Source organism: Castor canadensis, chromosome 12, assembly GCF_047511655.1.
Source record: "Castor canadensis chromosome 12, mCasCan1.hap1v2, whole genome shotgun sequence".
Classification (NCBI taxonomy): Eukaryota; Metazoa; Chordata; class Mammalia; order Rodentia; family Castoridae; genus Castor; species Castor canadensis.
This window is the reverse complement of record NC_133397.1, coordinates 38,093,119-38,105,611: the sequence shown is the minus strand read 5'-3', so window position 1 is coordinate 38,105,611 and position 12,493 is coordinate 38,093,119. Positions and strand designations below refer to the sequence as shown.

The 12,493-nt window shown below is 34.7% G+C and overlaps 1 protein-coding gene across 9 annotated transcripts in view; it reads left to right on the top strand.

Annotated features, from left to right (window-relative positions):
• Prepl (prolyl endopeptidase like) overlaps positions 1-12,493 on the top strand; it is a 55,534-nt gene that overhangs the window by 16,445 nt on the left and 26,596 nt on the right. For 5 of the 9 annotated variants that reach the window (XM_074049606.1, XM_074049604.1, XM_074049607.1 and 2 more), the window contains 4 exons: positions 5,988-6,110; positions 8,237-8,303; positions 9,029-9,235; positions 10,817-10,952. In XM_074049606.1, the coding sequence (XP_073905707.1) occupies positions 5,988-6,110; positions 8,237-8,303; positions 9,029-9,235; positions 10,817-10,952 (533 nt within the window). Of the gene's footprint in view, positions 1-3,160; positions 3,228-5,987; positions 6,111-8,236; positions 8,304-9,028; positions 9,236-10,816; positions 10,953-12,493 lie in introns of all 9 variants that reach the window. The other 4 variants (XM_074049609.1, XM_074049612.1, XM_074049611.1 and 1 more) reach the window with 2 other exon arrangements.

The following is a 12,493-nucleotide window of genomic DNA, read 5'->3' as shown; positions in this document are numbered from 1 at the left end:
GGGTCAGCAGGTTCTAAGAAACTGAGGTGGTAGCAAACCTGATGTATTAAAGAAACATCAAGGAGGCCCATATGTCTCAGTTGGAGTAAGTGGGCACAGTTGACGTGTAGTACAGGTTGAGCATCTCTTACCTGGATATTTACAGTTCTCTGAAAGAGCATTTCAAATTTTCAGGTTAGGATGCTCAATCAGTAAAGTCTCTGCAAACATCCCAAAATCCAAAATACTTATAATCACAGGCATTTTGAATAAAGGGTACTCAACCTATAGCTGAGTACATTCCTGATCATATTCCGTTACCTTCCCACTGGTGGTCATTATCGTTAATCTGTTTTTCCATGCATGTATCTGTAAATTACCCGTGAATTTGTATAGTTTTTACACAAGTAGTATTTTAATAGATACATCAGCAAAGTAATGAGGCAGGCAAGATCCATTAGGAACTTGTAGACCATTGCAAGGATTCTTGCTTTTCCTCATGAGTGATTTGGGAAACCAGTGGAAGTGATGTAATCTCACTTTAGACTCATTCTAACTCCTTTGTTCATAATCGCCTAGAAGACCAGGGCAAAAGCCAGGAGAGCACTCAGGATTTTGCAGTAATCCAAGGAAGAGATGATGATGATACCACCAATCTAATCCAAGTATGAGAAGAGGTCAAATTCTAAATATAAAGTAGAATTGATAGGATGTACCAGATCACTTGGTTGTAGCAAGACAGAAAGGCAAGGCAAACTCTAAGGCTTTTAAGTCTGAGCAACCAAAAGGACAGATTTGTCATTTGTGGAAACAGGAAAGACTGCCTAGACAACAGGATTAGGGTGTTTTGAGTTTGTTGTTGTTTATTGAGGGAGTAAAAGGGAGTACATAGAGAGTTGGAAATTCTGTTCTGGACTTTTTTTTTTTTTTTGCATACCTATTAGATACCCAAGTGAAATGTTGAAAAAGAGTTGGCTATACAACCAGCAAAAACCCTTGTTCCTTTCTATTATTGCTTATACTCTCTCTACAACAAAATTAGAAATAAGGGCAAAATCGTTTCTGCTGGGTATTGAGAGGGGGGAGAGGGAGGGGGCGGAGTGGGTGGTAAGGGAGGGGGTGGGGGCAGGGGGGAGAAATGACCCAAGCCTTGTATGCACTTATGAATAATAAAATAAAAATAAATAAATAAATAAATATTGTTGAATAAATGAATCAGAGAGGGAATATTACTAAAAAAAAAAAAAAGAGTTGGCTATACAAGTTCAGTTTGTTCCAAGGAGAGATTCAGGCTACAACTATAAATGTGGACGTACTCAGCATATAAATAGCATTTAAGGTCATGACTGAATGAGATCATCAAAGGAATTAGAGCAGACTGTAAAGAAGAGTAGTCCAGGAACTGACCCTGAGCGTGCCAGTGTTTAAAAGTCAGGGAGTTAAATAGGGAACAGCTGAAGAGACCGAGGGGTCTGGCCAGTGAAATAGGAGGGAAACAAGGAGAATAAGGTATGATGGGTGTTAAATGAAGGATAAAGGTATTTAGGAGGAAGAAGTGATAGACTGTGTGCCATAATGCTGATGGATTATGAAACATGAACAGGCAAAAGTAACCTTTCTACTCTACAATGTAGAGACCATTAGTGACCTCAACAATAGCAGTCAGTGAAATTAAAAGGGCGAAAATCTGATAAGAAAAGAGGAAGGAGAAGAACTTGAGGCTGTGAGCATAGGGTATAGTTACTTCCCTATATTTAACAACAGCCTGGAAGGCCAGGGCAAAAGGAGAAAGCACTCAGGATTTTGCAGTAATCCAAGGAAGAGATGATGATGAAACCACCAGAATACTATCAGTCTAAGCTTTTAAATAGTAAATACAATTATATATTTAAAATGGATATAATTAAAATTTTTTAAAGCTTGTTAGTGTTTCACAGATGCTCAGTGCAGCATATACTAATATGAATACATTTCAGGTATGTTAATTACAAATTTAGATATTCCTTTGTGAAACAACACACTATTGAGTCAAGAAAGTTCCTTTCTGTTACTAATTTAAGATTTTAGCATATTTTAAAAGTGTATTATTTTCTATTTTAATGGGCTTAGGGGAATGGAATATAATGGAGGGGGTGAATTACTTCAAAGTATACTGTAATGCATGTATGGAATCATCACAGTGAAATACCCTTGTATTATTAATGTATGCTAATTCAAAAATAAAATCAATTTTTAAAGAAATGGCCTTAAGATTTATGTTTTACTTATGTTAGATGACACTGACAGATTTGTCTAAGGAAAAGGATCTGGAAGCTCCTTTCATTCTTACGGGAAAAAAATCCCACTTAGTCACAAAGAGGCTTATTAATATCACTATTATTCTATTTTTGTTTTGTGCTTTTTAAACATAGCAGGCTTATTGTGTTTTATTTTAGATTAAGAGTGGAATTTGTTTTGTTACTGTTTTTGTGGCACTGGGGATCAAATCCAGGGCCTTAAGTGTGCTAAGCATGTACTCTACCACTAGGCCCAGAAATTGATTTTTAGTTATCAAGGTTATAATTATCCTAATAAAATGAGTAGTCTTCCTATTATCTTTAATAGTTTGCATAAGAGATCAAAAAAAGGTGGAATTATATTTGTATACCAACATGCTTGGCTCAAGAAAGCTACCTTTGAAAGCATCTGGGCTTGGTATCTCTTTCAAGAAGGAGACATTGAATTTCCAATTTAATTTCTTGATTTTACTGCAAAATCTTGTTGGCTTAGATAGCTTTTTAATTTCTTGAGTCAATTTTGATAATTCATTTTTATTTCTGGAAAATTACCCATTTCATCCATATTTTCAACAAAGAAGCTTACTGTCACCAGGCACTGGTGGCTCACACCTAGGATTACCTAGCTACTTGGGCAGCTGAGATTGGGAAGTTCAAGTATTACAGTTCAAGGCCAGCCCTGGTAAATAGTTTGCAAGGACCCTGTCTCAAAAATAAATAGCGCAAAATGGATTGGAGGCGTGGTCAAGCAGTAGAGTGCCTGCTTTGTAAGCACAAAGCCCTAAGTTCAAGTCCTATTCCTCCCAAAGTAACTTACTGTGATTTAAAAAAAAAAACTCTATTATAACTGTAATTGTGCCATCTTTTTCATTCTTAATGTTCTTTGTCTTTTTTCTTCAATCCAGAAACTCCTTATTGGCTCCATCAAGTCAAGAGGAAGACTGTTTGGATTGAACTCAGGGCCTGTGCTTGGTAGGCAGGCACTCTACCACTTGAAGCCCTCAGCCATCCATACTCCTTCTTTCTTTTTGGGGGGTGGGTGAGTTAAGTGTGTTGGGGAAGGCTTATACAATATTCTTAACAAGTTCAATTACCATTGATCTTTGCCCTAATCGGTTGTCTCATTGGGGCTCTCTAAATGACTCTTTTCCAATTCTGTTATTTTTTCTGTGTTTATTAGGTGCTATTATTCTATAAGGAATAATTTCTGTTTGTTCTTGTTCCTTTCAGTTTTTTATTAGTTTAGTTTAAATGCAGGGGTTTTGCTTTTTTCTCCATTTCTTTTGGATTTTAATTTTTTCATTGTATTGTAATCTATTACAGTCCTTATTCTTTTTGATGTTAAAGTATCCCGAATGTGGTTAGTAGGGTCCCCTTCACACTGCCCCCTTGTGTCCTATTGACCTGTCTATTAATCTTTAAGGACCTCCCTACTTTCTGGAACAAGATTTCCCAAGCCTACCTTGTAGTCTGCCTACCTGGACTTGGAATTAGCACCATTCTTAACTAAAAAGCTGCCCACCGTCTTTCTGCTTCACTGTGTTTTGTCTTTGAGTTCAACATTTTTTTGCCATAATAAAGTTATACTCTTCACTTTTCTATTTTATAAAAGCTTTCATTGTTAAAGTGATTTTATTGTGGGCCACTTGGAAGAAGGGAGTGTTTTTGTTTTTTCGTTTTTGCCAATAATGGAACAATAGTCTCTGTAACCTTAAATTTTCATTAAGGCAATTAAAAATCCTATTCTTGGAGTTATTTTGGTTCAGATGAGCTCAGTTTATTTGGATTTATGGCCCCAAAAAAGTTAAACAGGAATATAATGTAAGTTTAGGAAGACAAGTATTGAGCCCAGCTCTGTTACCTTTAGCTCTTTGTTGGCCGTGGTTCACAGTAAGAATGGGTCTTTAAAAGTGATAGAGACTAGCTCCATGACCTAGAATATGCTAGAACTACAGGGTAGAAGTAGAGAGGGGTACTTTTTATAGCTATCCACCCTCTCCTTCAAAAGTACTAATGGGGATTACAGAAGAGTCAAGACTATATGTGGAAATGAAAAGGTCACTCATACTGCTATGGCATAATGTCAAAATAGATTTCTAGTAATCTTCTGATTTATTATGTAATGTTTTGGGGTATATTACGGGACTATTGATATATTTTGCCCTACTGTTCTAAATATCGGCCATAGAAATTGTAGGAATGCTTTAAAAAATGAAAAGTAAATGTGCAAGCCTCCAGTACTTGGACTCAAAATATTCACAATTGGAAATGTAGTGTAAATGATTGAGACTACCATATGAACATTATCACCAATTTGAATCTAATCCAGATCCCTAAAGCATTCCAGAAAGATTAAAAAAAAACTTGTGAAATTGATTGTTTTCTATTTGATCTTTTTATGACTTTTCTGTTTTATTCTTGGATTTAATTTTAGATTATAAACCTTATAATAGAAGCTATACTTATGACTTACATTCTCTACAGTGTTGGTAAAATATCATGAGCATACTTTTGCAGAAAACACTTAACAGCTGTTGGCGGTCCTTACCAAAGGCTTAATGCCTCCTCTGGCACAAATCTGCACAGTTGTCATCTTTGGCAGGGATCTGAAGGGTTGAAAATCTTAACTAGAATTCTTTTGCTTAAAAAAGGCAACTCAGTGGAGTGTTGAGTTATTGGACCCTTTTTTTAATTTGGCAGTTCAGATCTTGTCTTATCCAAATTTTAATTATTTATATATTATTTGCTCACCAGAGGTCAACTAAAGTTTGTAGCTTATTAGATACTACCATGAAACACAAGTGGTTATTTGGCTTTCTTCTATATCTCAACTCACATTTGTTAATTTTCCATTCTTTTTCCTTATCATCTGGTGAATTTTCCCTTTAAAAAGGAAGCATTATTTTTTAAGGCATCATTTCACTTTTTGATCTGATAAATAGTTCTGTTTTGGGGGTTACTTATCACAAGAGAAGAAAATTGTGTGGTTAATAAACTAGAATAAAGAATATTTCTTTATTATTTGAAAAGTATTTGCCTGTTCTATGAGGAATCTCATTTAAACATAATACCATGAAAGCCAAGTATATGCTTAACCATTTTATAGTACCAGTCATAAGTAATCAGTTGAAATAGATTTTTTTTTCTTTTATTCATATGTGCATACAATGTTTGGGTCATTTCTCCCCTCCTTCCCCCCACCCCCTCCCTTACCCCTCCACCCTCTCACTACCAGGTAGAAACTGACTCTGAATAAGATGATAGGCAACATCTAATAGCAAAGATATCTTCCTCTTCGAAATTTACCTTTTTTTTAGGCATTTCAGTACTTATAAAACTTACTAAGCTTTTTTCTACCTCTCATTCCTAGCTATTAAATATATAAAACTTCATTAGATTTCCTTTCCTTCTTAATTGTATATAACTCTTTCTCATAATATTCCTAAACATTCTTCAAAACTGCTTATTCGTTTGCATCTTAAGGACTTGTCCACTTAAAATAATAGGATGACTATCAAGTATCTTTCTTATTTTCTTGGTTTATGTTTTTTAAATGAAAAAGATTAGTTTATTGATGAACTTAATAAAGAACATTTAACACATTTAATAAGCACGTACTATTTCATACATGTACACCTAACATTAAACACTTGCATGAAAAGAAAATAATTCTTTTTAAAAAGCAAAGGTTTTTTCCCCCTAATTTGATCATACCAACAAAACTTTTTCTAGGATCTTCTGCCTATTAAACAAGAAAACGAAAAACCCCTTTTGGAAACCATGGATGCATTTGAGAAAGTGAGAACAAAATTAGAAACACAGCCCCAAGAAGAATATGAAATCATCAATGCTGAGGTAGGATATGCAACATCTTAACTACCAGTTAAGATGCAAAAATTATACTTTTGGCCTTTAAAATATGCTGAAAATTTTTAAGCAGCAAAGATTAAGCAGCATGTGATTCTTGCAACAAATATGAAGAGCAAACCTAAGAGAAGTTTAAAGTGTAGTATGTTCCGGTTTAGGGGAGCAACCAGTTCTGATTTGATTTTTTTTTTTTTTTTTAAGATTTCAAGAAGTTCCAATGAAACTAGTTTATTTCTTTATTATTTGAAAAGTGTTTGCCTGTTCTATGAGTAATCTCATTTAAGCATAATACCATGAAAGCCAAGTATATGCTTAACCATTTTATAGTACAGTCATAAGTAATCAGTTGAAATAGATTTTTTTTCTTTTATTAATATGTGCATACAATGTTTGGGTCATTTCTCCCCTCCTTCCCCCCACCCCCTCCCTTACCCCTCCACCCTCTCACTACCAGGTAGAAACTATTTTGCCCTTATCTCTAATTTTGTTGAAGAGAGAGTATAAGCAGTTAACAGGAAGGACCAAGGGTTTTTGCTAGTTGAGATAAGGATAACTGTACAGGGCTCGCATTGCTTTCCTGTGCATGTGTGTTACCTTCTAAGTTAATTCTTCTCGAATTTACCTTTTCTCTAGTTCCTGGTCCCCTTCTCCTATTGGCCTCTGTCGCTTTAAAGTATCTGCATTAGTTTCTCTGCATTGAGAGCAACAAATGCTATCTAGTTTTTTGGGTGTCTTACCTATCCTCATACCTCCCTTGTGTGCTCTCACTTTATCATGTGATCAAAGTCCAGTCCCCTTGTGTTTGCCCTTGATCTAATGTCCGCATATGAGGGAGAATATAAGATTTTTGGTCTTTTGGGCCAGGCTAACCTCACTCAGAATGATGTTCTCCAGTTCTATCCATTTACTTGTGAATGATAAAATTTCATTCTTTTTCATGGCTGCATAAAATTCCATTGTATATAAATACCACATTTTTGTAATCCATTCGTCAGTAGTGGGGCATCTTGGCTGTTTCCATAACTTGGCTGTTGTGAATAGGGCTGCAATAAACATGGGTGTGCAGGTGCCTCTGGAGTAACCTGTGTCACATTCTTTTGGGTATATCCCCAAGAGTGGTATTGCTGGATCATATGGTAGATCTATGTTTAGATTTTTAAGAAGCCTCCAATTTTTTTTCCAGAGTGGTTGTACTAGTTTGCATTCCCACCAGCAGTGTAAGAGGGTTCCTTTTTCCCCCTACCTCCTCGCCAACACCTGTTGTTAGTGGTGGTGTTAATGATGGCTATTCTAACAGGGGTGAAGGGAATCTTAGTTTGGTTTTAATGTGCATGAAATAGATTTTTTAAAAGGTTGAAATTTTCAATAAGATTAGAAAAATAGATTATCAATGAAAATCACACATGTAAAAATGAAAATAGCAGTAAGAATTCCAGATTCAAGTTATACCATAATTAGCAGGTAATAAATGTGTTTTAATCCACTTAAAATCAAATAAGTCAGTCAGTAGCACTAAATATATAGGTGTTAGACAAGAAGACTATTCTTATTTGATAGTTTTATTTTCTCAACCTCACACTGTGTGTCTCCCCACAGAGGATAATATGTACCTTGTATAAAATCAAATCACGACTGTACACAGTTGGTAATGATAGTAATTTCAAAGGAAAGAATAACAGAAAGTTATTGACTGGGATTTCAAGCTAGTTTGAACCAGTTTTATCCTCTGCATCATTTTGAATTACCTTAAAGATGTCACTAGATTTCTGTTAACTGACTCTCACTATACAGAGATATCAGATGTTTTTAAAATATGCCCGAAGTGGTTTATACATTTATGGGAACCAACATGTATTTTGTTACACCTTTTGCAATGCCTTTTGGGTTTATGACTTTTACATTTATGCTTCATAAACAGCTCTAGTGATTCTGAATACAGGAAAACTATTTCTTATTGATTATATTGTAAAAGGTAGTCATTTTATATTTAACATGTATTCATATACTTCTTCAGATCTGGTTTTTTTTTATAACAGATCTGTCTCCTCTGGCGTAGTCACATCATTAAATATTAATTAAATTAAAAAGTAAAACATGTTTGTTTTCATTGTCAGGTTAAACATGGTGGTTTTGTTTATTATCAAGAAGGTTGCTGCTTGGTTCGTTCTAAAGATGAAGAAGGTACACCACAATTTTTCCTCCTAAAATATGCCTTTTCTTAATTCACAATTTTTATAGCTATTGATTTCTCTCAAAGCTGTAGAAAATATTAAAAATTACTTCTGAATTTTCTTTTTTCTTTAAATGACTACTTTTAATATCTGGGTTTAAGATATAGTTAACAGCTACACTCAAAAGCTTTGGCAAGGAGAGTAAAGACTGGAGCCAGGTGCTGTGGCTTAAGCCTGTAATCCTAACTTCTTGGGAGGCTGAGATCTGGAGGATCATGGTTCTGAGGCCAGCCTGGGCAAAAAGTTCTCAAGATCCCATGTCTTCCCTAGCTATACAGAGAAGCATAAATAGTAGGTTCATGGTCCAGGCCAGCCCAGGCATAAAGCAAGACCCTGTCTCAAAATTAACCAATGCAAAAGGGCTAACTGTCCTGACCTAGCATATTTGGAGCATGTTCTATGTCTCAGATACTATGTTAAGCACTTCACATGTATTAGCCAATACCATTTGTATTGTCTTACTTTGTAAGTTCTATGTGCTCTCTAAATATGAGACTAGACTATAACACTATCAAGCAGTATCTCATAAGTTAATGCATAGAACAATATTGAATAGCATAGGATATCATATGGCCTCTTTTGGAAAGGGAATGCTAATTTAAAACATTAAAATACATTTAAAATTTTTTTAAGTATATCTTGAGCATTATTTCTTCCATACTTTTCTTTATGTAGCAGACAATGATAATTATGAAGTCTTATTCAACTTGGAAGAACTTAAATTAGATCAGCCCTTCATTGATTGTATCAGAGTTGCTCCAGATGAGAAATATGTGGCTGCCAAGATAAGAACTGAAGATTCTGAGGCATCTACTTGTATAGTTGTGAAACTTAGTGATCAGCCTGTAATGGAAACGTCTTTCCCAAATGTGTCCAGTTTTGGTAAGTTATCAATCAAAATAGTCTTCTTTATTAAAAAGGCTACACTAACTGAACTGTTCACACTTTTAAGACCTTTTTTTTTCCCGTGTGAGTGAAGGAGAAGGTAAATGCCTGATCCATTTCTTCCTGCAAATTCTACATCTTCTTTCAGACCTCTTATTCAGGAGTTATTCATTCTTTTAGTTTAGTATATAAATGAGTTACCTTAAGACCTGAGCATGGTGGTACATTTCTATAATCCTAACTACTCAGAGACAGAGACAGGAAGATCATTCTTCAAGTCCAGCCTAGACAAAAAGTCAGGGATACTCGTATCTCACAAAACAAGCTGGGCACGGTAGCACACACCTATGATTCCCGTTACCTGGGAACCAGAAGTAGGAGGATTGAGGTCCAAGCCACCAAGCAAAAGTAGGAGATCCTTTCTAAAAATCAAGCTAAGGTAAAAAGGGTTGGAGGAATGTCTCAAGTGGTAACTGAGGCCCTGAGTTCAAACCCCAGTACCACCAAAAAAAAAAAATAATAAAAGTTCTAATCAGCATTCTAGTTGTGCAGTATATGCTAGTTATTCTTTCCCAATTTATTATATAGAATAATAAGTTGTATCTTAATATTTTGTTCAACTTTAAATGTGAGTTTTTTTTTTTTTTTAATTACATGTTATCTTGTAGGACTGTTGTAGCCGTTTGCCCAAAGTCACTCCTAAGGAACTTTGGAACGTGTTGAGCTGACTTACTCATTAATGGAAACTGACATTTTTAAAAATAGAACCAACTTTTACATTTTAGCATTTACCATTGAGTGTACATATGTTCATACTTTGTCCTCCCTTTTCATCGTCATCCTTTCACCATTGTTTAATTAGATGCTTTTACAATTAATTGAAATTACACTTTACCTAGTGGATTCTAAGAAACACATTTTATACATTTTAACCTAAAATCAGGATGCATATTATATAATGGTGACTTACAATTATTGTCAGCCAGGTGGCAGTCATGATGTAATTGTATGCAGGCTTCCCTTGGGAGGTTCTAGTGAAACCAAGAACCAGCATTAAAATGTCTTTGGAAAAAAAAAAAATAATAAATAAATAAATAAATAAATAAATAAAATAAAATGTCTTTGGTAGTTTAATACTTCCTATCACTTAAAAACAGACAGAAAAGGTTGAGATATGAGAGAAAGTGATCCAGTATTTCTTCAGCTTAAAGTTACAAGTTGTAGATTTAAGCATAATTAATCTCCTAAAAGCAAATGTGACTTTACCAATGTCTTTCCTAAAATTGAAGATGAAGATTTAGCTCTTATTTAGAAACTTGAATAACCCAAGACTGGCTACTTGAAAACTTAGAACAGATACAGTGGTGTTTTATTTTCTGAAACACTCTGCCGTCTACCTTATCTATATAACACAAGTTAGTTACAGTCAAACCTATATTATATTTAAATTTCCAGGGGGCAGGCTTGCACATTTTTTCTCTTTGGCACTCAAAATTAGAATGAACTATTCCTTTTTTGGTTTGTTTTATTTTTAAACTGTTTATTTAGGTGACTGTGTCTAACTTTACTTCCTATTAGAGTGGGTAAAGGATGAAGAAGATGAAGATGTTTTATTCTACACCTTCCAAAGGAACCTTCGCTGTCATGATGTATATCGAGCCACATTTGGTGATAACAAACGTAATGAACGTTTTTATACAGAAAAAGACCCAAGGTACTAGAATAACACAATTAAATCATTTTCTCCAGAATATTTCTCCTGTTATGTAAAGTGCTTGTCTTGGTTGTGTTGAAATGTTGATTTTGTTTGGAATCAGGTATAATAAGGCTATGGCAAACATGCTTTCATTACTTTCTTATGTTCTAAATTACAGTCTTGTTATATTCAAACTCCAGAGTAAATACAAATACATTATTGACTGAAAATGCTGAGTTACTAACATACTCTCCAGACTGTGATACACGAAAAGAATAGTTAATTGAACACTTAATAGGGCTGCCACATGTAGCAACTGTAAATCTCTTGTAAGTCATAACTAGAATATTATGGTATCAGTTGCACAGAATTCACGACCCATTTCATATAGATTATCTGAACTTTAGATTGCTTTGCTTTAGCCATGATGTTCATTAGTCTTTAAAATTTACTTTCTTCAGGCAGGGCGCCACTGGTCATGCCTGTGATTCTAGTTACTTAGGAAGCAGAGATAGGGCAGGTCACAATTCGAGGCCAGCCTGAGCAAAAAGTTTATAAGACCCATCTTAACTAATAGCTGGGCACAGTGTCATGCATCTGTCATCCCATCTATGCAGCTGCTGAGATCAGGAAGACTGTAGTCCAGGCCAGCCCAAGCAAAAAGTTCATGAGACCCTGTCTCAACATGAAAAGCTGAATGTGGTGGTGTACACTTGTCATCCCAGCTACTGTGGGAAACATAATTATGAGCGTCTTTCTCCAGGCTGGCCTAGGCAAAAAGTGAGACTCTATCTCAAAAATAACCGGGACAAAAAAGGCTGGAGATGTGCCCCAAGCAGTGGAGCACCTGCTTAGCAAGCATGAAGCCCTGACTCAAACCCCAGTACCAATCAAAAAAAAATTTACTTTCCCTAGTACTTTAGTACTTTCTAATTCCTTGTAAATAAATAAATAGTGAGACCCTGTAAATAAATAAATAAATAAATCAGTAGAAAAAAATGGAAATGGAAATTAGTTCTTTACATTCCTTTTCTGTTCTAAGAAATATTTTACTTCTTTTCTAGCAAGTAACTTATCTTTTCATTTGTCATTACCAAATTTAAAAAAAAGATAAAAGTAGTAAAGAAATATTGAAAATAAAGAGCAAAGTAGACTGAGGACTTGCCCTAAAATCTTGTATTAAAATATATGAAACTACACAACAGTTAAAGTAACACAAACTGAAGGACAAATAATAGAGACTAGAGTTGATAATTCTAAAACAGATCCTTTTATGTATGAAAACTTACATGACAAAAGAGACAAACTAATAAAAATAAATGGTTATTTTTTTGATACTGTAGAAAATACCGACTTTTTGGGAGAATTAATATCACTTCATATGTCATCATGCACTTCTAAGAGACTTGAAGAATCTTCGGGAAAAAATACAACCCCTTTCAAAAAAGATGAAATTATAAGTATTTTATTCAATATGGTTAAAGTGGCTGCAAAGCATAAAATCAGTATAAGAAATTACAATGTGTAGTGCCAATACTACCAATTACCTAAAATATTAA